The 25969-nt window shown below is 44.7% G+C and overlaps 3 protein-coding genes across 7 annotated transcripts; 2 read left to right on the top strand and 1 right to left on the bottom strand.

Annotated features, from left to right (window-relative positions):
• Nucleotides 1-6699: 6699 nt before the first annotated feature.
• Nucleotides 6700-9336, top strand: LOC133499329 (uncharacterized). The gene is made up of 4 exons (XM_061817238.1): nucleotides 6700-6794; nucleotides 7599-7666; nucleotides 8428-8565; nucleotides 8669-9336. The coding sequence occupies exons 1-4, from the start codon at nucleotides 6736-6738 to the stop codon at nucleotides 9334-9336; spliced, it is 933 nt and encodes a 310-aa protein (XP_061673222.1). The 5' UTR covers nucleotides 6700-6735.
• Nucleotides 9337-10407: 1071 nt separating this feature from the next.
• f2r (coagulation factor II (thrombin) receptor) lies at nucleotides 10408-25811 on the bottom strand. Of its 5 annotated transcripts, XR_009794620.1 has the most exons (5): nucleotides 25560-25744; nucleotides 22826-24007; nucleotides 17110-17277; nucleotides 11324-11370; nucleotides 10408-10545 (listed from the first exon to the last, which is right to left on the bottom strand). XR_009794620.1 is itself a non-coding variant. In XM_061817236.1 (4 exons), the coding sequence occupies exons 1-3, from the start codon at nucleotides 25648-25650 to the stop codon at nucleotides 17159-17161; spliced, it is 1392 nt and encodes a 463-aa protein (XP_061673220.1). In that variant the 5' UTR covers nucleotides 25651-25745; the 3' UTR covers nucleotides 15291-15428; nucleotides 17110-17158. The 5 variants fall into 5 exon arrangements, 4 of the variants coding, with proteins under 4 accessions (XP_061673220.1, XP_061673219.1, XP_061673218.1 ...); XM_061817236.1 differs by lacking the exons at nucleotides 10408-10545; nucleotides 11324-11370 and adding an exon at nucleotides 15291-15428 and having other exon boundaries at nucleotides 25560-25745; XM_061817235.1 differs by lacking the exons at nucleotides 10408-10545; nucleotides 11324-11370 and adding an exon at nucleotides 16982-17109 and having other exon boundaries at nucleotides 17191-17277; nucleotides 25560-25776.
• Nucleotides 10436-15458, top strand: LOC133499331 (uncharacterized). Its single transcript, XM_061817239.1, has 6 exons — nucleotides 10436-10569; nucleotides 12676-12818; nucleotides 12894-12961; nucleotides 13845-13973; nucleotides 15166-15261; nucleotides 15331-15458. Exons 1-6 carry the CDS (start codon nucleotides 10459-10461, stop codon nucleotides 15399-15401), a joined length of 618 nt encoding a protein of 205 aa, XP_061673223.1. The 5' UTR covers nucleotides 10436-10458; the 3' UTR covers nucleotides 15402-15458.
• Nucleotides 25812-25969: the final 158 nt, after the last annotated feature.

The raw sequence follows: 25969 nt of genomic DNA, 5'->3' as shown, positions 1-25969 counted from the left end.
ACAACTTTGATTCCAAATCACCTTTCAGTACATGCAGAACTGTACAACCGTCTGTACAACCTCCATAACAACACACCATTTGTGTAAACGTCTTATCAAATATTATATTATATCAAATATGATTTCAACCATTAGGCAACACTGAATATACATCGGGGCAAAGGTCATTCCAATAGCTGTCAAACAAATTTTTGTCGCAGGCCAGATTTTATGATACGGTTCTCCCTCAGAGGGCTGTCATCATTGTGGAACCATAAAAAATATTTACTTACCTCATCATATTTACACACAAAATGTATAAACTAGTTTTGGAATCAGAAATGAAGGCTGATGTATTTTTTAACCTTTTTCCGTGTTTGGTAACACAAAAAAAATGCTTATAATATCTCAACATTGTCATGTCGTTATCCAAGCCGCTTATCCTCACATGGGTTGCGAGAAAGCTGGAGCCTATCCCAGCTAGCTTGTGGCAAAAGGCGGACTGCGCCGAGAACTGGTCAGTCGCAGGGCAAATATCGACAGCATCACTGAGCGGGAATCGATCCCACGCTGCCCGCACCAAAGGCTGGCGTGTGTACCGCTACACCATCAGTGACCCCCTCAACTTTATCAATTATGATATACGACAATCTGAAGATTTTCACAAGAATCGTGGGAGTCGACAGATGATTTGCCTTCGCGGCCGCATCATGTCGCAAGGCGTGCCAGATTTGGCCCCCTGGGCCTTGAGTTTGACATTTGTGCCAAACAGAATAGAGAATATTTGCCAGCGGCGTATGCACCCCTCTAAAAGTATCAGAACACGGAGGCCAACTCAATTATTTTGGTGTGGAAAATATCAATTAAATGAAAAAATGAATAAGCGATAAGAGGTCATCGTTTCGGTTTTGCGGCAAAGACTGACGGCAAAAGTGGAGCGCAACGGCGGACAAAGGTTTCCTGCCCTTATTTGCACTCGCGGATGGAGGACGACTGGGATCAGAGAATATCGACTGTTGAGGTGCTCACATCAGTTGATTTGGATCATTTGAACTCCAAAAACGTCTCGAAATGATCAACCAATCATCAAATGAATTGTTGATTCCTTTGATTAACGATTATTGTTAAATCGGTTAATTGTCACACGTCTAATTGTAATCCAACTTTTGTCGACCACCTGTTCTTTTTAGTTCTTTTCAATTTATTTAATGAAGTTTTAAGTGAGGGTATTTGACCAAAACAGACGTACCTTTTGATATCCATCCATTCTCTACCGTTTTTCCGTGTCAGGTCGTGGGGGGAAGTGGCTTCAGCAGGGGATAGCCAGACTTCCCTTTCCCCAGCCACTTCTTCCAGCTTTCCGGAGGGATCTTGAGGCGTTCCCAAGCCAGCCGAGAGTCCCTCCAGTGTTTCCTGGGTCGTCCCCAGGATCTCTTTCCGGAGGGACGTTCCTGGAACACCTCACCAGGGAGGCGTCCGGGACGCATCCGGATCAGATGCCCCAGCCACCTCATCTGGCTCCTCCCGGTTTCTCACCCTATCTCTAAGGGAGAGCCCGGACACCCTGCGGAGGAAACTCATTTCGGCCGCTTGTATCCGGGATCTTGTTCTTTCGGTCACAATCTTTTTATATCCATATCTTTGTGCTCGTGTTCATCGTGGAAAATCCATGGAGCAGTTCTAATCTTCATCAACTTGTTGATAGACACATGAGAAAATATTAAGCTGTGTATTTTAATATGTTATCACCAAGAAACAGAAAGGGAGAGAAATGATAAAGTAGCAGAATCATCTGCAAGGTAGACTTTGTGAAAGGGACTTGGGAATAGAAACTCGGGAAAAGGGATCTCATGCGATAAGACCGAGGACGGACGTGATGGGAAGGCGACGATCCGTCGTAGCCTCGATTGCCCCAAAAAAATTCCCTCCCTTTCATGGAATCTCTTCTGGACACAGATCTGAAAGAGAAGGAGGACCTGAAGATCGCAGGTGTCAAGGTCAAGGTCAGTGAGGCAGAACGGGAAGCGCCGTACCGGTGCTGTTTCCAAAGTGCAAATCCCGGCTGAAATTCAGACAAGCGGCCTGCTTCTTGAAAACCTCCAGATGAGCATCAGCGAGTGTTCCCGATCGCGCTGTTGCACAAAAAGGAGGCTTTACGACACGTCTCCGTCATATTTGGAGCTACGCGGGATCACCTCAGTCGGTGTGGAGTAAGTACTAAGCCACGCGTGGAGACTTACTGAAGAGGGCAAAGAATCTGCCTTTTTGGGGCTTTAAATCGGGGACCTGCAGGACCATGTCGTCAATCAAGAGGAGGCAGTCGGGACACGTCTTCAGGTATCGCTCAGAATGGAGTTCCTCAACGGTACTGTAGTGAGCTGTAGGGGGAAAAAAACTACTGTAACATGTTCAGCATTTCAAATCACAATCAGTCATTCGGGTCTCGATCCCGAAAACCGGGCGTGGGAGCGACTCCTACGAATCACGGCAATAAACAGCCGAACGTACTCACAGTGAACGTTTGCGGAGTCGCTCGGATAAGTGGAGGTGACGTTGTCAAAAGAGCAATTTCCGGCTCTGATGGGGAGAAAGTCAAGTCGCACGTTTCGCGTTATCCATTTTGCATTTGTCGCGTTCGGATGAAAATGAAACGGCAAAGTTACATTTTGTCTGTCCAGGTCATGGTGAAGTTATCGCTGGCGGCCACGGGTGAGAGTTCAATCCAGGAGCTGCTAACGGTTTGGAGCTCCTCCAAGTAGTCCTGATTGTCTGACGTTCCGACGTAAAATATCCATTTTCCAGAAATCTGTGGAGATCCAAAAGACTTGATGGTTTGATTTCTGGACAAATGTTGTTTGTTTGTGGGTTTCCGATCCAATATGGTAATAACACATCATACCGAAAGAACATTTATTCCCCCCACCCCAAAAAAAAAAAAAAACTTTCATCTGCAAGTTTTCAGTTCATTGCCTCTCAGCGTTCAAGTCTATTTTTACCGAATGCATAAATAATAACACGGGGCCTTCTGGAGCGATTCCGAGCCGATCACGCTTTTATACGACGTACCACGTTCCGGTCGTCCAGAGCGACGACGAGCTCGTCGCAGTTCAAATCGGACGACGACGTCAGGGAGGAAAGGAGCAGCAGACCCAAACAAATGTCAGCAAGCATGATGAGGTGGCGAATGGGGTTGGGGTGGAGGGGTGGAGGGGTGGGGGCGAGGCTGAGGGCAACCAAAAAGTCTCAATGGATGCAAAACGAGAGAGAAGCATTTATATGAGACAGGCAGAGCAAGAGAGCGAGAGAGCGAGAGAGAAAAGTTATTCTTACGCAAGCAAAAAATTTAGAACCTGCCCTTGGAGTCATATTGACAATATTCTGTTTGTAATCTTTGATCCTTGTTTTAGTGCTAATTTATTATTAAGTAAAAAAAAAAAAAAAAAAAATTGGACCCTTCATGATCGATCCTGCTTTTTTGTTTGGGGCTGGTCAGTCAAACGCTGGGTATATATAGACAAAAGATACGTTTAAAAATTATTTTAATTCGATTCCATTTTGAAAATAAACCAGATAAAAACTTTCTTCCTTTATTTGTTTCCAAAAAAACGATTTACACTTATGCAGATCGACCGTGCTTTACCTACACCTAACTCGAACCTTTGAAAAATTTAGTTTTTCCTTCCAAGGATTTGTTTTTTTTTTCCATGGATGAGTGTACTTTGGCAGCACCGAGGCACAGCTGGAAAACATTGGCCTCCCAGTTCTGAGGTCCCGGGTTCGAGCCCAGACCCGCCTGTGTTGAGTTTGCATGTTCTCCCCGTGCCTGCGTGGGTTTTCTCCGGGTGGGCACTCCGCTTTCCTCCCACATTCTCAAAAGCCTGCAACATTAATTGGACACTCTAAATTGCCCCAAGGTGTGAATGTGAGTGTGGCTGTTTGTCTCAGTGCGCCCTGCGATTGGCTGGCACCCCGCCTCCTGCCCGATGACAGCTGGGATAGGCTCCAGCAACCCCAACAACCCTTGTGAGGATAAGCGGCAAAGAAAACGGATGGATGGATGAATGGATTTTTTTTCTTCCTCAACTTACCCTCTTCCACCCTGAACACTTTACATGGTAGTGACTGGGCGGATGGATGGATGAAGACTGTACAGTTATCTGTATACACTGCATTCTGCCCCCCACCCCAAAAAAAATCCTCCATAATTCCCGATTTACTGTATTTGACGAAATTTTTTTTTTACTGGGAATTGATAATTTTCTGTGTGTGGTTGTGAGGTTGGAAAACTAATTGATTATCTCTGGACATTTGGGTACAGATGCGTCCCAAGGTCTGTTCTGGTCCAGGCAAAGCGTTGCCTAATACAGGAAGTCCCCAAGATCCCAATTAACTAATTAATGAAGATCTCAACCGTGGTTGACATGTCACGTACGTGGCATTGTTGAAATACGGCCATTTTGATAAAGCAGCGAGTAGAAAATGCAGCTATAGGCTAGCGAATGTCGAGAGTTTGATTAAAATGCCTTCAATGATGTGCAGAGTGTATTTATCCATCCATTTTCTTTTGCCGCTTATACTCACGAGGAGTGCTGGAGTCTATCCCAGTTGTCAACGGGCAGGACGCGGGGTACACCCTGAACTGGTTGCCAGCCAATCGCAGGGCACATAGAGTCATACGGCCGCACTCACCATCATGCTAACAGGGCAATTTGGAGCCTCCAATTAATGTTGCGTGTTTTTGGGATGTGGGAGGAAACCGGAGCACCCGGAGAAAACCCATGCAGGCAAGGCGAGAACCTGAAAAGTCCACACAGGCGGGGCCGGGATCGAACCCGGGTCCTCAGAACTGGCTTTACCAGGTGAGCCACCGTGCCGCCCATAACGAATCAGACCAACGTAATATACAAAGTTCCAGCCCTCCACAGGTTCTGCAAGACCTTTGGATCCTAGTTCTGATGCAGAAGTCAAAAAAGCAGGGAGACAGCCAACATAAATAAAAGTCAACAAACATGATGAGAGATGTCATCGTGACATCTGGACACGGCAAGAACTCATGATTGGGGCCTCTGCAATCGAAAAAACAACAAAAAACAAAGCAAATTCTTTTTAAGTGACGCCGATCAATGCGTCGATCAATGTATTACGCATCCCTGAAATTTGGGATTAGATTCCCACGCAATCCGGGACAATTTATTGAGTTCGACATTGCGGCCTGAATGGTGGACTTCGCAGACATGAAGAAACACAAAGACACAAGTCCAGTGTTCCACTTCAGACTGTCCAAAAATAAAAAAATTATGACGATTTATGGAACGGCACACAATAAACACTTTAAAAATGTTTTGATCGTACTTTTCATTTCATGTTTCATGCTGTAATTTTAAAGTGATCACTTTTTCTTGTTTGTATTTGGGGGGGGGGGTTGAAAAAATGTTACATACTAGAAAAAAAAAACACACGATTACATAAAACACTAAAATTCATGGAAAAGGATCAGAATTTTGTTTTCTACCTTTTTTCTACAGGAATAAAAAAAAAATATGTTCACAAGCAGTTTTCAGCAAAGTCTTGTACAGAACAACCTCAGTTCTCGACCACAATCCGTTCCAGAAGGCGGTTCGAGGACCGATTAGTTCGAGAACCGAATTAACCGCCGCGCATGTGATGTTATTTCCGTTTTGTTTTTTTTTTTCAGGGGTTCGTTCGAATTCACACTAACAAAGCTCGTCGTGGGGCAGCTGGCCTGGCCGCGCGCGTTCTGTTCCGGTTTGTTGGGGTTGTCCGAGTACCGATTTTGGTTCAAAAATAGAAGCAAAAAAAAAATCTTGAAATTTTCGTTCGAGGTTGTAACTGTAAAAGATTGTTAACCTATTTTGCCGAACACTATTTTCATGAATTATCTCATAATTCTTTCATATCCTTGATGTAAAAAGATTTTTGAATATATGAATTCAGCTTGACTCTTTGATTTCCACGCATAGAATATTTACAGCGGCACGGTGGAGCATCTGGCCTCACAGTTCTGAGGACCGGGGTTCAAATCCTGAGTGGAGTTTGCATGTTGTCCACGTCCCTGAGTGGGTTTTCTCCGGGCACTCCGGTTTCCTCCCACATCCCCAAAAATATGCACTCATTGGAGATGCTAAATTGCCCATAGGTGTGGTTATGAGTGCAATTGGTTGTTTGTCTGTCTCTATGTGCCCTGCGATTGGCTGGCAACCAGTTCAGGGTGAACCCCGCCTCCTCCTGGCTGTTGACAGCTGGGATTAGAGGATAAGCGGCTCAGAAAATGGATGGATAAATATTTACATTTTGACATGTGACGGACATCTTTTTAAAAATCAATCTTCGGTCAGAGAGGCTGTCAAGGTCCTGTTGAGGTACAAATTCTTTGTTTATTTATGATGGGGCCTCTTTTTTTTTTTTTTTTGGCATATATGGAGCGAAGTCTTCCCGCTGTCGGCGTTGTATCCAGTTGCCTCGGAACATCTCATCATGTTTGCCGGTTTTTGTTTGTTTTTCTTGTCTCTCTCCTCCCTGAGTGCCGCGTCGGAGTCGAGCTGCGAGGAGCCGCTTTCACCCGTGGACGACCTCGAACTGGTATAATCCGTCGTTTTTGTCGGCTCCGCCAATGTCGATTGCTTTGCGTTTCTCTGTGTCTTGTTTCCGCAGGTTGTCGGAAAATGGATCTATTCCGTCGGAACGTCAGACAATCGGGATTACTTGGATAAACTGAAAACCATCTCCAGCACCTGGATGGACGCCACCCCGGTGGCCAACAGTGATAACGTCACACTGACGTGGGGAGACAAAATGTAACGGCTTCTTTTCGTTCTCATGTCGCTCCTGAGAAAAGCCGAACCGAGGCGGTTGCACTCTAGTTGCTTGTTGAAGACGTTCGGCCGTGAGTCCAAAAGGATTCTTCAGTTTCACGTCTTAGGTGGGGCGTGAGCCTCTTTACAGTCACGTGATATGGCAAACATTCGCGAATCTGCACGGTCGAGCACGAAAAATCCCGCTCGTCAAATTTGTTACGAGTCGAAATACATAGATATTAAAAGACGTCGCTTATTTTTTGTGTAGTCTTGACCAATGTTCCCTCTAAGCTGCGCCGCTGCACAATTGCACACTAGCCGCACGCTCTCAGTGCACATGAAAACCGATCCAGCGTGGCGAACCGCAGCCTGACGTCTCTAACAACGAGCTACTGCTCAGCCTAGTTCTACTTCCTAGTTTACCTGACACCGCCCCCCTCCGCTCTTAAAGGGGTACACTCATAATTACAAACAGAACACATGCTTGCAACTTTATATCTGCGGGCATGACTGGTGGACCACACCTGTAACTTTATATCTGCGGGCATGACTGACCACACCCGTACATTTTTCAAATGTGAGTGCCTGCTGTTTATGTTTATGGTTCTCCGGAGCATAGATCGCACATTGTTGTAAACTGATGAGCGGTGATGACGCAAACCTTCTCCTCTGATTTGCGACAAAATGAGATTTTCCGATTAAACGTATTCAACGACTAAAAAGAGTCCGGTTGACTCACGGTTCTGTCGTATTTGTTTGTTGTTATTTAAATCGTATTTGTTGATTTTACTTTCTCCTTACCAGAGCTGGAAAGTGCACGTATGAAATCAATACTTCAACTTATTCAACTAACTCATCGGCAGCAGTGGAATGTAAGCACATTTTCTAATGTCGTACTAATTCACATTCACAGTTTCATGCAGCCAATATTATTTCAGGGATTACGGTTACCTTTTAACATATGAAATTGTTTCATGTTCAATTTTTGTACAAAGCCCAATTGAAGTTTAGATAATGGGAAAAAAAAATAAGAGAAACAAGAATGCAATGATTTAGAAATGCTTTTCATTTGAATACAATGCAAAGACAAGATTTTGGCGCAAGTCATGCTGCCATCCAAGCAACTTCTTTTTTTAAAGCACCTCCCTGCTTATTTCACATGGTGACAACAGCGTGGTTTCGTAGTAAAAGCAGTGCGAGTACTCGACTGGTCTGCCTGCAGTTCTTAGCGTCTCCCTTTGAAAATCTGCGCTGCATTATGACAAGCAAAATACAAACACGGAGACTCTGGACCGTGAAACCTCGGAAACTGTTGTCAAGCAGAAATGGGGGTCCGGGGGGGATGACACCCACAAATCTTCAACAATTAGTTTCCTCACTTCCGTGGATGAAACTAAGAAAGTGCTAAACAAGTCTTGGTCCCATTTTTTTAAAGTTGTAGGCAACCAATTCAAAATGAGGTAATATTTGCAAAAATACAAAAGAATAAAGTTTTAATTTGAACATTAAACGTTTTCTTTGCATTGTATTCAACGAGATCCAGTTTGAAAAGGCTTTGCATATGATTGCGATGATGATTTTTCTTTATTTACACATTGTCTGTCAACTGCATTGGAATCCGCGGGGTTGGTAGTTCACTACAGCTCTTGGAATGAAACCCATCACGAGCGGTACATGAAGACGTGTCCCGACTGCCTCCTCTTGTTTGAAAACGTGACAACGAAGGGCCCCGATTCGAAACCCATCCAAGGCAGATTCTTCATCATCTTAAGTGAGTCCTGCCACTGCCTGGCCAAAATGAGAAAATCCTTCACGCGCGTGACAAAAACTCTCTCTGGTCCATCGCCATGTCGTCATTTTTCTGCGCGCAACAGCAAAGTCCGGAAGACTAGATGATGCCCATCTGGAGGTTTTCAAGAAACAGGCCGCTTGCCTGGACTTTAAAGAAGAATTGCACTTCGGAGAGCGCACGGGTAAGATGCTTCCGTTTCGCTCTCGCTTGGAGCCGATCACCTTTGACCTCTCCGGGCTTCCTCTCTCTTCCAGATCTGTGCCCGGAAGTCCCTCACGAGAGCCGACAATAAAGCCTCGTTTTCAGGCCGATGGCACTGAGGCGATCGGTTTTGTACTTTCTGTCAATGTTGACGTACATCAAATAAACGAAAGAAAAACGGACTTTGCTTTTGTCGCGGTCGCGCGGCGGTTTGGGTGGTGTAATCATTTCGAGCAATTCGTCACATTATTGGATCTCCATCTTTCGACCATCATAACCACCACGTTCTGTACAAGGTTTCAAGTGAGCGGACCCTGGACTGGGGCAAGTCAGGGCAAATACTTTTGGATGACTCCAATACTCCGAGGATCCGATCCCAAAGGTCATAAACTTTGGTCACCGCACTCCACCCTGGGCTGCCGTGTCCACGTCTTTGTATTCATTCATCCGTTTTCTTTGGCGCTTATCCTCACAAGGGTCGCGGGGAGTGCTTGCCGGCCAATCGCAGGGCGCATGGAGACAAACAGCCGCACTCACAATCACACCTAGGGGCAATTTTGACCTGAAAGCCTTTAATTTTCCCAAAAGCCGACGGTGCACCTTATATATGAAAAAAAAAGTCTGAAAATGGGCCATTCATTGAAGGTCCGCCTTATAGTGTGGAAAATAAGGTACTCAAAACTTCAGAAAACCATTAACTATTCTAATTTCTAGGTGTTGTATATTTAAAATGAGAATTTTGAGTCATGAGTGCGGGTGAACACAGTGGTAAAGTTATCCAATCATCCATCCATTTTCTTTGCTGCTTATCCTCACGAGGGTCGCAGGGAGTGCTGGAACCTATCCCAGCTGTCAACGGGCAGGAGGCGGCGTACACCCTGAACCGGTTGCCAGCCAACCGCAGGGCACATAGTCGGACTCACAATCACACCTAGGGGCAATTTGGAGTGTCCAATTAATGTTGCATGTTTTTTTGGGGTGGGGGGGGGGGGGGAAGCGGAGTGCCCACAAGGAGAAAACGGGGGAGAACATGCAAACTCCACACCTTTGCCCTGTTAGCATTGAGTTTCCTTCACTTGTCCAGAAAATATTGATTGGACCAACAAACTCAGATAACGCAGAACGTTGACCTGAAAGGGATTTTCGTTTTCTGGACCATAGCAACTGGAACCCCCACCTCGACCTGTCGGGAACCAAGACTCTCCCTCAGGGGACCCCCGACTTCTCAGGCTTGTTGTCAAACACGCCGCCGACAAAAGGAAGCAACCTTATTATTCAAGACGAAAGAAAAAAAAAAAAAAGATTGAAGGGAAAATGTGAAGTTTGCTTTGCCTTGAGTGTTTGGTCGCCGTTTGTGACGGGGACCCCGGTGGGGTCAGGGGGCTTCCCCGGGGGGGTGCAGAAACTGTTTCACAACACGTCTCTTTTTAGGGTGCTTCTTGGAGGCAGCCTCTCTATTCATTCGCAGTCAGCTGGCTGTTGCATAACAGGATGACTAGCACAAAAAGACCCCCGGTGACTGGACACCAAATGCGAGGGTCTTTGCATCAGTGTGTGTGTGTGTGTGTGTCAGCCCTCTGTTATACAACACATCACTGAGGGACAACTGGCAAGGCAGCCTTCGTAACATCATTGCGCTGCCGGCTGGGTGGTGGTCCGGAGACTTCAGCCATGTCCGCACAGTTGCTGGTCGTCGCGCTCGCCGTCGCCTCCTTGTGTGGCGCGGCCGAACCGGACTGCGAGGAACTGGTCAAACCCCTGCAGGTGGACACGCACAGCCCTGTGAGTATTTCAATGCCTTCCAGACCGCAGTAATGTAGAGTGTTGAAGCATGCTTAAAAACTAGAGGGGTTGGGGGGGGTCGTGGGGGGGGGGGGGGGGGCAATGTTTTCAGCTATGGCTGTGAAGTGCATTGTATATTTTTGTACGCACGGGAAAAAAAAAAAAAAAAAAAAAACACTGTTTTCATTATCACGGCATTTAGAAAATAGAAATAGTTTCGGTAGTCCAAATTGAGTGAAGGGATATGAAAATGATAATGCATCATTTCAAGAACGCACTCACACTAAAGAAAAAATAACAAGCCACAACAATATTCACACCTCCATAATTGAATGAGTTACTTTAAAAGAGTGAACTTAAACGTTACTGCTACATAATTTCCATATAACCTATGTAATTATGTTAGTGTATCTTCAAAAAGGGTTAGAAATATTTTAGTTTACAATTTACAGCAGGGAAGTGAGCAACTATTGTATTTAAGAGTAATGTTGTGCCTGATGAGTGATTTACTTAAATAATCTGTGAGCATAAATAATAGAAGTGGAGACACTAAAAGTGAAATAGTGCGTTCGGAGATTCTCATGCCCTTAAAAAAAAAAAAAACATAATTTTACAATAGGGAATAATGTAAATTAATTTGTTCCAGGCTCTGTCCCTATTAGTAACATTTTAACATGTTGAACTGTTGTGCAAGCATATAAAAAAAAAAGTCAAATGAAACACTGTATGAGCAAAATAAAATAGGGCGACTCACCTTGAAAAGATGCCCGGGAGACCCGTTGGAGCGTGCGATGGAGGCCACTGAAAAGCCGGGGAGAAAAAAAAAAAAAAAAAAAAATCAAAAGTGTGCAGTTAACTCGCAATCGTTGATGGTGATGAGGATGATGAGGAGGAGGAGGAAGAGGGTGCTGATGATGATGAGAAAGAGGATGAGAATGATGATAAAGATGAGGAGGAAGAGGCTGCTGATGATGATGACAATGATGATGAAAGATGATGAGAAAAATGATGCTGATTATGAGAATGATGATGAGAAATGTGATTACAACAATGATGAGAAGGAGGAAGATGAGGGTGATGATGAGAATGATGACAACGATGATGAGGATGATGATGATGAGAATGATGAGAAAGATGATAATAATGATAAGGATGATGAGGGTGATGAGAATGGTGTGAAAGAGGATGATGATGACAACGATGATGATGATAAAGATGAGGAGGAAGAGGGTGCTGATGATGATGACAATGATGATGAGAAAGATGATGAGAACAATGATGATGATGAGGATGAAGATGAGGGTGATGATGAGAATGATAAGAATGATGATGACGATGATGAGGATGATGATAATGATAAGGATGATGAGGGTGATGATGAGAATGATGTGAAAGAGGATGATGATGACAACGATGATGATGATAAAGATGAGGAGGAAGAGGGTGCTGATGATGATGACAATGATGATGAGAAAGATGATGAGAACAATGATGATGATGAGGATGAAGATGAGGGTGATGATGAGAATGATAAGAATGATGATGACGATGATGAGGATGATAATAATGAGAATGATGAGAAAGATGATAACAATGATGAGGATGATGATAATGATAAGGATGATGAGGGTGATGATGAGAATGATGTGAAAGAGGATGATGATGACAACGATGATGATGATGAAAATGATGTGAAAGAGGATGATGATGACAACGATGATGATGATGATGACAAAGATGATAATGAGGATGATGATGATATCAATGAGAATGATGATGATGATGATAAGGATGATGATGAGAATGATGTGAAAGAGGATGATGATGACAACGATGATGATGAGGAGGAGGATGATAACAATGAGGATGATGATGAGGATGATAACAATGAGAATGATGATGATGATAATGATGACAAAGATGACAAGAATGATGATGAGAATGATGATGATTATGGTTTGAACTTCAAGGTCATATTTTTCCACTACGTGAAGGTCAAACAGCAAATCTTTTGACTTTTGGGACGTTTGGTTTTGTTTCATTCGTTTTTTTCCATTGATGAGAGAATGGCTTGATTGATTACGTGCGCCGGGTGCTGTGCGTCAGATTTTCGGGAAATGGGTTCTCCACGTGGGCACGTGGGACGACCCGGGCCTGAGGAACGACCTGGTGGCGGCGAACAGTTCGTGGATCGAGCTGTCATCGTCCTCGAAGAGCGGCACCGTCTCCCTCTACTGGGCCGACCGTCTGTAAGGACGCCCAGGACTTGCAGCTTCATAACTGAGCCAGTCGGCGGTGATTGATTTCCCCTTTGACCCTTCCAGGAACGACAACAAATGTCTTCAGGGGTCAGCTGATGTCACCGTCTCCGGAATGACCAGCCACTTCACCTGTAAGCATCGCCTCATATCTGCTGCTTCCACAACTATTTGGAATATTTTTGGTCGATGGGGGATCGCTTTTAGGATTTTGGACTTTGCATTGAACCGTTGAAAGGAGTAATTAACATTCCCCGCCCATTAAAAAAAAAAAAAAAAAAAAAAAACTTGGACTGTACAGTACAGTGGAGCTCACAATTCTTGTGGGTTAGCGACTACGAATTTGGTGCAGATAATTGAAGAACCATTATAATTGCTTTTAAAACCCCTTTTTTATTTAAAAAAAAAATGGGAGCATAAATTTCAGGCTTGGTTCCAACCCCACAAAAAGAAATAATAAATAATAATTTGTTTTCAAAAATTTAATGCGGGGAAATATTGGCGTGAAATGCAAAAATTCACAACAAAAAAAAAGCGAAACGATAACTGCTCCGTAAGCAGGAGAGGATGCACTATAGATGCAGCAAGATGGCGGCAAAGCACGACGTGACTCACTTCAACATAGTTCCTTGCCACTAAGGTGTCACAAAATAGCAATACTTTTAGTGCTCTGACCCAAATACAAAAAAAATATACATATGCAAGGAAGAGTTTCCCCGAAAAGTGACTGCGTGGTGGCTCAAGATGGATTTAAAAAAAAGAAAAAAAAAAAAAAGATTTTAAGAAACTTCACTAATATAAGAAAATGTTTATTTTGGTCTTTTTAAATCCCAAACACTTGCCATTTGGACAGGGGTGTGTAGACTTTAGACATCCACTGTAAACTATTACGTTCCTTTGTTCAAATATTTGAAAATGAAGGAACTACACACAATATTTTTTTTTTTTGTATTTTAAATGGTACACGTTTTTGGTATTGGATGACGTTTTGTTGATGCTTTTGTCACCCGTACGCAGTCACCATCAACAACCACACTTCGTATCACGACGGCAAATACTACGCCACCTGCCCCGACTGCCTCCTGTCCGAAGACACGACGCTCCTGCCGGACGGCAAATCCAAGGGCCGCTACCTTTTCCTCTTCAGTACGTCTTTCCATAAAAATCCCTCAAGACGTACTCCAGGAAAAGAGAAGAGTATCGCCTCTCACCAGGGCCTTCCCGGTTTCTAAATCTGACAATTTTATTATTATTTGAAAATACAACGATAGTTATTATCATTACCAATAATCGATCAATAAATCATCGGTAAATTCAACTGGGTAAACAAAAACAAAAATCAATTACAATCATACATATATGAGAATGGATTTTGCATCTAACAATGCAACCTGATTTTTTTAATCCAACAGAGCTCAATTATTTTTATATCTATTTATTTACATATTTTTCATATAAAGTTTTTTTTTTTTACTTTAAGTACACTGTACATTTTTTTTTTTAAAAAACTTCAGTTGGAGTAAACTTTTAAGAGCAGGACAATGTATTTGTATATAATATTTCAAAACACATTTTAATGGAAACCCTTATGCATTTAACTACAGTTCTTATTTAACTTTTATGCGTAATACATTTTAATTGAATCATCATTTAAGTACAGTTTTTTTCATTCCATATATATCAGTACAGCATAGTATTTGTTTCAACTGCGCATATCGTTAGAATACATTGGCTTACAATAATTAATATAGGTAGGGTATACTTTTTAGTAATAAAACAACACCTACAATGTTAATGTATTTAAATGTTGGTTATGATGGTGTTTCTTGAAAAGTCATTTTTTTTAAAGTGGCATTAAGATAGTATTAAGTATTAAGATGAAGAAAAAAATTAAGAAAAAAGAAAATTTAAGAAAAATTAATTAAGAAAAAAATATGATTAAGAAATCATTAAGAAAAAAACATTTGCCAACCACTGATATAGAACAGGCAGCATTGTGGGGCAACTGGTTAGAGTGTTTGGCCTCACAGTTCTGAGGACCGGGGTTCAAATCCCGGCCCTGCCTGTGAAGCGTTTGCATGTCCTCCCCATCCCATATCCCAAAAACATCCAAATTGCGCCTAGGTGTGATTGTGAGTGCGGCTGTTTGTCTCCATGTGCCCTGCGATTGGCTGGCAAGCACGCCCCGCTACCCTTGTGAGGATCAGCAGCTTAGAAAATGGATGGATGGATGGATGGATGATTCAGACCACACGGGCCGTCAGACGGGCTCAGTTATTTCGTGTATCCTTCATGTGGTCGTCACTAATCCTGCATTTGGTCCGGTTCCTTTTCAAAGCTCGAAGCGGCAAGCTGGAGCCGTCCGAATTGGAGACCTTCAAGAAACAGGCCACGTGCCTCGGGTTCCTCCAAGAGTACCACTTTCTCGACTCAGGTGTGATTTTCATTTCAGCATTGCGTTAACTTTTCGTGAGGTTAAAACCCTCCGTGCGTCTCGTTCCAGATTTGTGTCCAGACGACAGAAAGATTGCTGCACCCGATGAGGGGGAGGAGCCTGCTGAGTCTGCAGACTAAAACGGGGGACGTAGGGAGCCCACTGATCTACAAAAAAAAAAAAAAAAAAAAAAAAAAGAGAGACTGGATAGTACATACACATCGAGCAGTGTCGATTGGTTGAAGCCAGTTGGCCGCCATCTTGGTGCTCCCAAAACATCTGGATTATGGTGGGGTTTTTCTTCAAAGTTTGGCATATAGAATTGAAACTGGTCGTGTGAGCTAGGCATTTTTTCCAGTTCTGGTAACATGAAGGATTTTTAATCCGACTTGCTAAGTGCAAAGGAAAGGCATAGAACACCGTGAGTAGCAAGAAACCTTGCATATTAGCTAGGGCCCGATTTCCGTGACATGTTAACTTTTCCCAAAATATGCTGTTAAACACTATCATCCTAACATAGCAAAAAACTGAGCATTTTTTGTCATAAAAACATTTTAAGTCAATCAGCGAGATATATTTTTGGAAATAAGGACTCGAAATGGGAAAATAAACTAGCTGAACGTATTGTTCATTTGTTGTCTCTGCGACAACCGATTTCAGACAGAAGATTGAAACGTGTGTCCATGCATTTGAAAATCAAATTCAATTTACAGAGTCCTGTATTGTGAAATTCATCCAAAAATTCACTGAAAATGTGTTTTCTTGCTTATCCACTGATGAAGTTTGGGAAAATATTTACATTGCTTTTTCGCAAAAAAAAAAAAAAAAAATGGCGGCCTATAATGGTGAAGCAGAGAGTGAACACTGAACAACAACAACCGTTAACAAAACTTTGTTCAACTGAATTAAGCTCATCAGAAAATAAAAATTTAACTTTTATAAACAATTTTTAACAGTGTCAAAGTAAATCTTTCTAACTTACCTGTGGAATGATTTCTCACAGCCACGAAACTCTCGCTGTACTGGTCGGGATGGTTGTTTTGGGAGTATCAAGATGGCGAATGGCGATTTCACTTTTGGTGGCCAATGAGCCATCCAGTCGTTTTTTTTTTTTTTTGGATCAGTGAGCGAGCCAGACAAATATATTTTACTAAACACACTAAATGTTCACATGTGATTTTGTGTAGTGGAATAACGTTTTTAAACGTGTAGTTTTGTGTGTATTATAACGGCGGATAAGTGTATCTCATTTGGATAGAAATCACCGGTTAGATGTGGTTAAATAAACTGATGCAATTACCCACTGTGCAATTCTTTCGCTAACCTTTTGCGGAGAAAACATGACGTGTTACGCTTTAAATAAATGGAGGCACCCAATTGTTTGTGAAGCATATTAAAATTATTTTCATTCCGTAAACAGCACAGAATACACATTTAGCTCACAGCGCATAAATAGCATCCGCTAACACTTCACGCGCGATACATTTCAATGCACTGCAACTAACAAATATATTGAATAAAACTCTTCGAAACAATTTTTAAATAAGTGAGCTCTATCCGGTGTTCACGGACATACAGAAATCAAAATATGACAAGTTAAACATCGAAAATAATACAGCCGGAGTAGACATTAAAAAAAAAAAAAAAATCACTCAACACTCCTGACGATCTGTCGCTCTTATTGTGAAGCAACAGGAAGTTGCACACTATTTTCCTGTTCATTAGTTCTTTTTAACTCGGGGCTTAATCATGTTCAATTAACGTGTCGAAACTTAGAAATGCTGCACAAATTCGACAGCAATGCATCTCAAACGCAGCAACGACAACCCCCACTCCCGTGTATCTTACCTGTAAACAGCACAGAATACAATATTTAGGTCACAGGACATAAATTAAATCAGCTCACAGTTCTCACGCGTGATACATTACAATACACTACAGCTTCTTCTGCGAATGAACTGGGCAGCGTCGGGCGGCGGCTGCAACACAGCGACCTCTGCTGGCGGATCGCTGTTACTATAAGAACAAACACAAACGAAGTAAATGTTGAACGTGTCCAGTCACACAAGAGTTGAATTTGATGTGTAAAGTATTTAAAAACAATTTTTGTGTTTGTTGTGTATTGGGTGGGCCAAAAATAATAATGTTTTATAACTGTACATGTTATTAATGTCCAAACACAATGTGCTCCAGTCCCTCTTTTTTTTTTTTCTTTTTTAAACAAGAAACTGTTGCCTGGCAACTATGCACTATGTCAGGGACACATTGTGAGGAACAACACAAATCCTTTACGGGAAAACACCCTTCATTACACAAGAGCAAAGCTTTTCCCCTGCTGATCCAAAAAGGAGTCATGGCAGTTCGCCCGGAGTCCATTCAAGGCCCACAGAGGACCGCCGAGGCGGCCATTCAGCCCTCGGCGCTCTTTGAACGCACGTCTCGGCGGGATGATTCGCAGTGCTTCTCTGTCCATTTTGTCGGGTGAAGAATACTTCCTTTCATTCCTTCTTACGCTCGAAGTTTAAACTTTTTTTTTCAAAGTTTCGAGAATCCAAAGAGAGAGAAAGAGAGAGAGAGAGAGAGAGAGAAAGATCGCCGTCAGGCCAGAACACGCCAGTCCAGTACCAGTCCACTTGCGATCATGACCAGATCCGCCGTCGCGTTTTTCTTGGCTGTCCTCACACTTTGCGGTGCTTCTGCACCGGACTGCGAGGACCTGGTCCGACCTTTCATGCCGGAGGACCCGCGACCGGTGAGTTCAGCCGTTTTTTCCTTTTCGGCTGAGTTTGGTTCTTTTTTTGCGAGAGGAAAACGGGCCGATCAGAACATTAGGTACAATTCGCAGTGATTTCATTCGCAACTACTGTTTGTGTGACCGACTGGCGACCAGTTCAGGGTGTAGTGAGCTAGCTGGGATAGGCTCCAGCTTTTCCGTGACTCTTGTGAGGATAAGCGGCTTGGATAACGGGTGGATGGATGACCTCTCTATGCCGGCCACATATAGTGACAGTCGGATCATCTAAATGCAACTTCTTCCACCGCACAGCGTCGCAACTCAATACACAGAGGGCTATATACATATTTTTGGGGACATTTTTTTGTTTTGTGGTGAGCTGAGGGCATTTTCTAATATCAAATATGCATCTTCGCTCAAAGGCCACAAGATTAAAGATCATATTGACCCACGAAAAAGTTATTTATTGTTGTGTTTCAAAAACTGCAAACCCAAATATTAACAGACACAATTGTTAAATTAATACTTTCATTTAACATTACATTGAATTACTTGCGTCTCAAAACTATGGCCCAGGGGCCATATGCGGCACATTTCCGGGGGTCTGTGGTGTATCATCAAAAAAATAACCTTTGACAGTTGTGTTGTAACTTTAAGGAACTAAATTATCGATCCATTCATCCATCCATCCATTTTCTGAGCCGCTTATGCTTACAAGGGTTGCAGGAGCCTATCCCAGCTGTCAACGGGCAGGAGGCGGCGTACACTCTGAACTGGTTTCCACCCAATCGCAGGGCACATAGAGACAAAAAGTCGCAGTCACAATCACACCGAGGGGCAATTTAGAGAGTCCAATTAATGTCGCATGTTTTTGGGATGTGGGAGGAAACCGGAGTGCCCAGAAAAAAAACCCACTCAGGCACGGGGAGAACATGCAAACTCCACACAGGCAGGGCTGGGATCGAACCCTGGACCTCAGAACTGAACTATACCGCCCAAACTAAAATATCCAAACCTTTTTTTTTTTCCTTTCGTTGTTCTACATACTCTTCCAGGTATTTGGTAAATGGGTGTACGTGATGGGAGCTGGCGACCCGCCGCCGTACCACCAGGCCATGGGGTCCCTGAATAGCTCCTGGATCGACTTGTCGCCGACCGCCGACGGACACGTTGTGACGTTACGATGGGGCGATCGCTGCTTGTAAGTTGCAGGACTCTGTTGGGGAAAAACTGCGAGCTTGAGGTGTGTTGCTGTCCCGCAGCAATCGGTGCATTTTCGGGGAGGTCAACGCAACGCTCGTGGGACTCGTCGCCACGTTTCGCAGTAAGTACTCCGCAGATGGTAAATTAATTGGAATGCAAGAATGACCTTTGACATACAACAATCAATAATGAGACTTTCAGAAATACTCTACTGACCTCATTGAGTGCACAATATAACCAGCCTTGAAAAAAGGTTGAGAGAGTTGGACTCAGCCAATTTACTGATTTTGTTCATAACTTTTATGGACAGAATCCCTACGCGTAGCCGAGGCGAAGAGGGTTTGCGGTTTGGTGGCCTCAGGATCGCGTCTCTGCTCTTTGCAGATGATGTGGTTCTGTTGGCTTTATCAAGCCGTGATCTCCAACTCTCACTGGAGCAGTTCACAGCCGAGTTTGAAGCGACTGGGAAGAGAATCAGCACCTCCAAATCAGAGACCATGGTCCTCAGTCGGAAAAGGGTGCCGTGCCCTCTCCGGGTCGGGGATGAGATCCTGCCCCACTACCCCCAAGTGGAGGAGTTCAAGTATCTTGGGGGCTTGTTCACGAGTGAGGAAAGAATCGACAGACGGATCGGTGCAGCGTCTGCGGTGATGCGGACTTTGTATCGGTCTGTTGTGGTGAAGAGGGAGCTAAGTCGAAACGCGAAGCTCTCAATTTACCAGTCGATCTACGTTCCTACCCTCACCTATGGGCATGAGCTGTGAGTCGTGACCGAAAGAACAAGATGCCGGATACAAGCGGCCCAAATTAGTTTCCTCCGCAGGGTGTCTGGGCTCTCCCTTAGAGATGGGGTGAGAGGTTCGGTCATCCAGGAGGGACTCGGTGTCGAGCCGCTACTCCTCCGCATTGAGAGGAGCCAGATGAGGTGGCTGGGGCATCTGATCCGGATGCTTCCCGGGTGCCTCCCTGGTGAGGAGTTCCGGGCATGTCCCACCCGGAAAGAGACCCCGAGGATGACCCAGGACACGCTGGAAAGACTATGTCTCTCGGCTGGCTTGGGAATGCCTCGGGATCCCTCTGGAAGACCTGGAAGAAGTGGCTGGGGAAAGGAAAGTCTGGGTATCCCTGCTGAAGCTACTTCCCCCGCAACCCGACCCAGAGAAGTGTTAGAAAATGGATGGATGGATTCTTGAGAAATTGAACTTTTTCTGAAAATCTGGTCAAAATCCATCTTCAAATTAGACTAAAGGATGCTTCCTGGGCGCCTCCCTGGTGAGGTGTTCCGGGCATGTCCCACCGGAAAGAGACCCCGGGGACGACCCAGGACACTCTGGAGAGACTATGTCTCTCGGTTGGCGTGGGAACACCTCGGGATCCCTCCGGAAAAGCTGGAAGAAGTGGCTGGGGAAAGGGAAGTCTGGGTATCCCTGCTGAAGCTAATTCCCCCACGACCTGACCTGGAAAAGCGGTAGAAAATGGATGAATGGATGAATGCTCAGTTTTTAGTCTGACTGTCAGATCGTTGTTTGTTTTGTTAAATTCTCTCGTTGATTGTGCCGGTGAGAGCACCGGACTACATTTTTTTGTGATAGAAATGCGCATACTCAATGTGAATAATGCGCGTTTCCCAAAGAAAACCTCTCGGAGCACAAAGGCCACATCCTGAGGACTTGCTCCGACTGCCTGCTGTGGACGGACACCTTCCGGAACCGCGACGTCGCCGGTCGATACATCCTGCAGTTCAGTAAGAACGCAACCCTCGCAGCCTCTCTCACAGCAGATCAGTGTTTGAAAATGCACTTAAGAAATAAAAAAATAAAAATAATAATTAAAATAATCATAATAATTGTAATTGTAACCCTCTCAAGCACGGAGTGGAGCGATTGATCCCAATGACATTGAAGTGTTCAAGAAGCAAGTCGCCTGTCTGAAATTTCCGGAGAACTTCCATAAATATGACGGAACAGCAGGTAAGCGTTTTTATTTATTTTTTTTTTTCATTTAAATCTTGGATGAGTGACATTTATTCAGATCGCCAGATTGTTGTAGTTTTGTCTCACGCCACGAGGGCGCAAAGGAGCACGTAGACGTATAAGCATTAAAGTATTCGAGTATTTCATATTTTTTTTTGTCTCTTGTTGTGTCTGCCTTCGTCTTTATCTGTCTTCCTGTCGCAGAGCTGTGTCCTGATGACAAGCAGAGCACAACGGGAAACGTTTGAAGAAGAAAAGGAACATTTAGAAACACGTACAGCATGTACTTACAATCTATGCACGACATATAGTTGTCAGTCGACATTAAAAGCTCATGACATACAATCTGTAGTATGAGTAAAAGGAATGACACGGACTCAATGGTCATAACATTAGGTACACTTACTTGTTCCATGAAATTGTATTAACATCAACATTATTTTATGGTGTTTGTCTTATTGACACTCCTTAAAAATACTGCACATGTATGTGGATTTTTTGTTTTTGTTTCGTGCGTGTCCCCAATCATATTTCAGCCATGACGATGGACCTTTCCGATCCTGTCAATCACTTGCACAATAATAGCCAATCAGGTAGCTGCATTGTCTTGACACGCCCCTCTCGCCACATTGTCCCACAAGCAATGCTGGTGGTCAGTAGTGTGCGCTTGGAAAAGTTAATGTTACGAAGAAAATGGTGCTCAGATGCGCTTGGGGAACGTGCAATTCTGATGAAAGATTACAAGGGGCCCGCTTGATTCATTTTCCAAAGCCTAAAACACACTTGACGAAGTATCTACGTTGGATTACGGCTCACAGAGGAGCGCACGTACAACTAAATGTGGACAATATCGACATACGCAAGGCTGTATGTTCGAAGGTAAGTGAGGGAGAAGTCTTCAGGCTTTTAAAACGGAGCACTAGGTTCGATTCCGAGCCGAGTCAAATGAAAACACCCTCTCACTTCTAAAGACTACAACGATACTACTCGTGATCTTTCCAAGTAAAAAGTACTCGCCCTGCTTTACATGCGCAGTACAATTCCACTATTTTATCCTGTTGGATATGAAGTTTGTGAGGCGTCAAACGTTTTTTTTGCATCGTTTCGCTGTGACTCTTGATATTGCGTCCTGCTCCGTCCAAAATCTCAATTCCGTGTACATATCCTTGCGTGAAATAGTTTAGACCTCTCTGTAGAACTCTTTTGGACGAGTGTGACGCATTTGGCAAAAAAAAAACATACCGCAATATTATCTGGAATACGCGGTAGAGAATCGACTTCAAACGTGTTCTGTTCAATGCCCATTTTGAAAGCTTGTGGGACATGGCTTAGGGGGCGGAGCTTAAGATCGCCATCGGAAAGGTCCATTAGAAGTTCTGGTCGGTTTCCCCCCCAGATGCACGTCACACTCTTGTCTTCTGCTCCCCACTGAAGCGGCCAGTAGCAAAAAGAAACTGCCTGCTACTGAATCAAGCAAATGTCAACAATACAAAATGAAAATTACATTTCACGTACCCGTAAAGCTGATATAGAAGTGCGGAATAAACCAATGCATCAATCACCAAGCATCCAAAAACTGAATACAATAAAAATGCTCTTACGATAGAGAGAGCGAGAGAGAGACAATTGTCCTTCAGCTAAATGTCCAACTTACAGTACTGGGTCCCAGAGCCACTTTGAACGACCTCCATTTTGCCGGACTCTTGGCCGTCCCGCCGCTCGCTGATTCTGGAGGTTTGCGTGCGCGAGCTGCTCGGCCTCCGGTCCGCACGCCGGCACCCGAGCAGCGCCAGCACCCGCTTCCTGCAGCGAGACGAGCCGAAGTAGTAGAGGAGGGGGTCCAGGCAGCAGCTGAGGCTCCCGGCGCAGGTGGCGAGCAGGTACGCTCGGTAGGAGGCGTCGGCGGACTTGTGGTGGACCTCGACGTAGTGGAGCATCAGAATGACGTTCGCGGGGGCGAAGCAGACCACGAACACCGCAAGCACGAGCGCCGCCATCACCACCGCCCGAGTCTTTTTGGAACGGTTCTCCACGTTGGCGGCCGCCAAGGCCTGGATGATGCGCACGTAGGCCCCCGCCGTCAAGACCAGAGGGATGAAGAAGAACACGGAGCAGTAGGCGGGGAAGAAGTAGCGATAGTAGGATTTCAGTTTCTCGGAATCTTGCACGTCGTGGCAGGTGGTGATGTCCAGCTGGGGCAGGTACGCCGTCTGCCCCGAGGCCAGGAGAGGCCCCGCCCCCGCCAGGGCCAGCAGCCACATGGCGGCGCACACGGCCCACGCCGTCCGGCGGCTGCGCCACGTGAGCGAGTTCATGGGGTAGACCACGGCCAGGAAGCGGTCGGTGCCGATGCACGCCATGAGCAGGACCGAGCAGTACATGTTGCAGTAGAACGCGGCGGTCGCGACCCGGCACATGAACGGGCCGTAGCTCCAGTTGTTGCCTTGGTAATGGTAAGCGATCTTGAAGGGGAGGAGCAGGCCGAAGAGGAGGTCGGCGCATGCCAGGTTCAGCATGTAGATGACGGCGGGCTTTCTCGGGCGGACCGGGTGCACGAACATCACCGCGGCGACCAGGTTGAGCGGCACGCTGACCGCGAAGACGGCGGTGTAGACCGTGGGGACGAAGGTGGTGGTCAGCCAGCTACGCAGGAACCGCTTGGCCTCCTCTGAGATCAGGTAGCGGCCGGGAGGATGACGGCGGGGCGAGCCGCGGTGTCTTCGGACCGGTTCGGGCTGGGAACCGGAGCCGGCGACGTCGCTCAGGCTGTCCAACTCCGACACGGCCGCGTCGTCCTCAGCGTGGCCGGAGAACGTCCGCGGGGAAAGCCCGGAAGCTTCCGTGACCCATGAAAATAGTATCAGAAAACACATTTTGCGGAGTCTGAGAAGAGGAGGACTCCCCGAAACTAAAGCGCGGTTTACGTGATCCGATTTGTGGTTTAGCGTGTTCTGGGTAAGAGGGCGGACTGGGACACACCAAGGAATAAAACGTTACCTGTGATCCTGAATAAGCAACGTTCAAAATTCATTTGTAGTAAAGTCTAGCAAAATTATGCAAAAGTTAGATAGGGTGTGACGGTCCGAGCGCTCCCCCGTGCTGAAAAGTCCCCTTGTGATTAATCCGCATGCGTTACTAAGAGGGGAACTCTAGGTACGTAGTAGACGGTTACTGGGAAATCACCCCTCCTTCTTGTACGTAGCGCGAGCTAACATACGTTTATAACCTTAATCTAACCTTAAAAGAAAAGTATATACATAGCTGCACGTCCGCTGTGTTCGTCTTTCTGAGACGTCCGTGGCGAACACCAACACTCGGCGACACGTTGAAGCATGGATGGGGGTGTTGCAGACTGCTGGAAGTTTACAAAATATACGCGCGTGCGCATTGATCACAAGAAGACTTTTCAGCGAAATAACGAAATACAGAGGATTAATGGTGGGGGAAAAAAAAAAAGAAAAAAACTATAGCGACCCTGAAAAAAAATTACAAAATGGTTTGAAAAAAAAAAGTTGAATGATTAAGCCAATTATCAAGTTTTAGTAGGAATAAAAAAAAAAAAAAAAAAGAATCTTTTTTCAAGTGACCCTGTTCTTGCTCAATATTAGACTCAGTTTGACGCCTTGTTGCTATCTGGTTCCCCCTTGTGGTCACACTGCTCTTAGCAAGTGTAAATAAGGCCGCATGAGTGCGAGGCTGTTACGCTGCTTGCACCTCATCTGATGTTCTGCATAGGAATCTAACAACTGACTCTTTATATTACCAATTGTTCCTATTTTTTTATGTCAATGTGATTTTATAAGATGGTTGAAGAGTTTTGAACCTGGGGGTGGGGGGGAGGGGAGAATTGCGAGCTGTCATCAGCCACACAAAAAGGCGTGGGAGGCCATACTGGGCCCGCGGGCCTTGGGTTTGACACCCCGTCCGATGTGATATGAAACCGAAGCCCGACACAAAAAGAAATTGCTCAGGCCCGTAACATTAGGATCGCTATTTGGAATGAACTTTAACAAGACATTAAAAATCAAATGTGAATTTTTCCAATGGGAGTATTTCTAAAGGGATCCCTCTCGGGATGTTCTTAACTCCTGCTTCGATGGTAGTGCCGGGCCGTGTCAGAGGTCAGCGTGAATGGAACTTCCCATGGCTCGTTCTCTAATTTGCAAAAACCCGATGGCATAATAAACATTTTCCTATGAATAACCAAAATCAGCTTCTTGTTGAAGCTGCTTCACAGGGCAAGCCTGATATCATGTAATAAACAAGGGCAAGCTATATAGTTAGTTATATTAGAAGCAAGTATACATTTGGAATAATCACATCGCAGCAATTAAGTTTTGCCTTTTTTACCCCACCTTGAAATGACGACAAAAAATTGAGAGACGTACCATTGCGGGTGCTCAGCGCCGAGCTGTGAAGCGAAAAGACCACCAAGAGCCAAAGTGACGTTTGGGCCGAGGCCGTCCGACCTGGAAGCATCCTGAACGTCACACCTTAACTGGGCCAGACCACCACGACAAGTACTGACACTTTTGACGAGGGGGGGTTCAATATAAGTACAGTCGGGGTGCGGGAGCCCACCCACTTTTGACTCCTCCTCAACACAAACGTCATAAGATCTATATCATAAATAATACATCAAATACAAAACTAATCTTCCATGTCTTTGGATTGATTTTCCATTTAAACCCAAACTTTTTTTTTTTAAATATACATAACAAAATATAATAATATAATAAAACAAAAACAGCTCTCAATATGATACACACATAATATACACGCAACCAAAATATGGCTA

This window comes from Syngnathoides biaculeatus, chromosome 4 (genome assembly GCF_019802595.1).
Source record: "Syngnathoides biaculeatus isolate LvHL_M chromosome 4, ASM1980259v1, whole genome shotgun sequence".
Taxonomy (NCBI): Eukaryota; Metazoa; Chordata; class Actinopteri; order Syngnathiformes; family Syngnathidae; genus Syngnathoides; species Syngnathoides biaculeatus.
The sequence above is the reverse complement of the archived record's forward strand: the minus strand, read 5'-3'. Positions and strand labels throughout refer to the sequence as shown.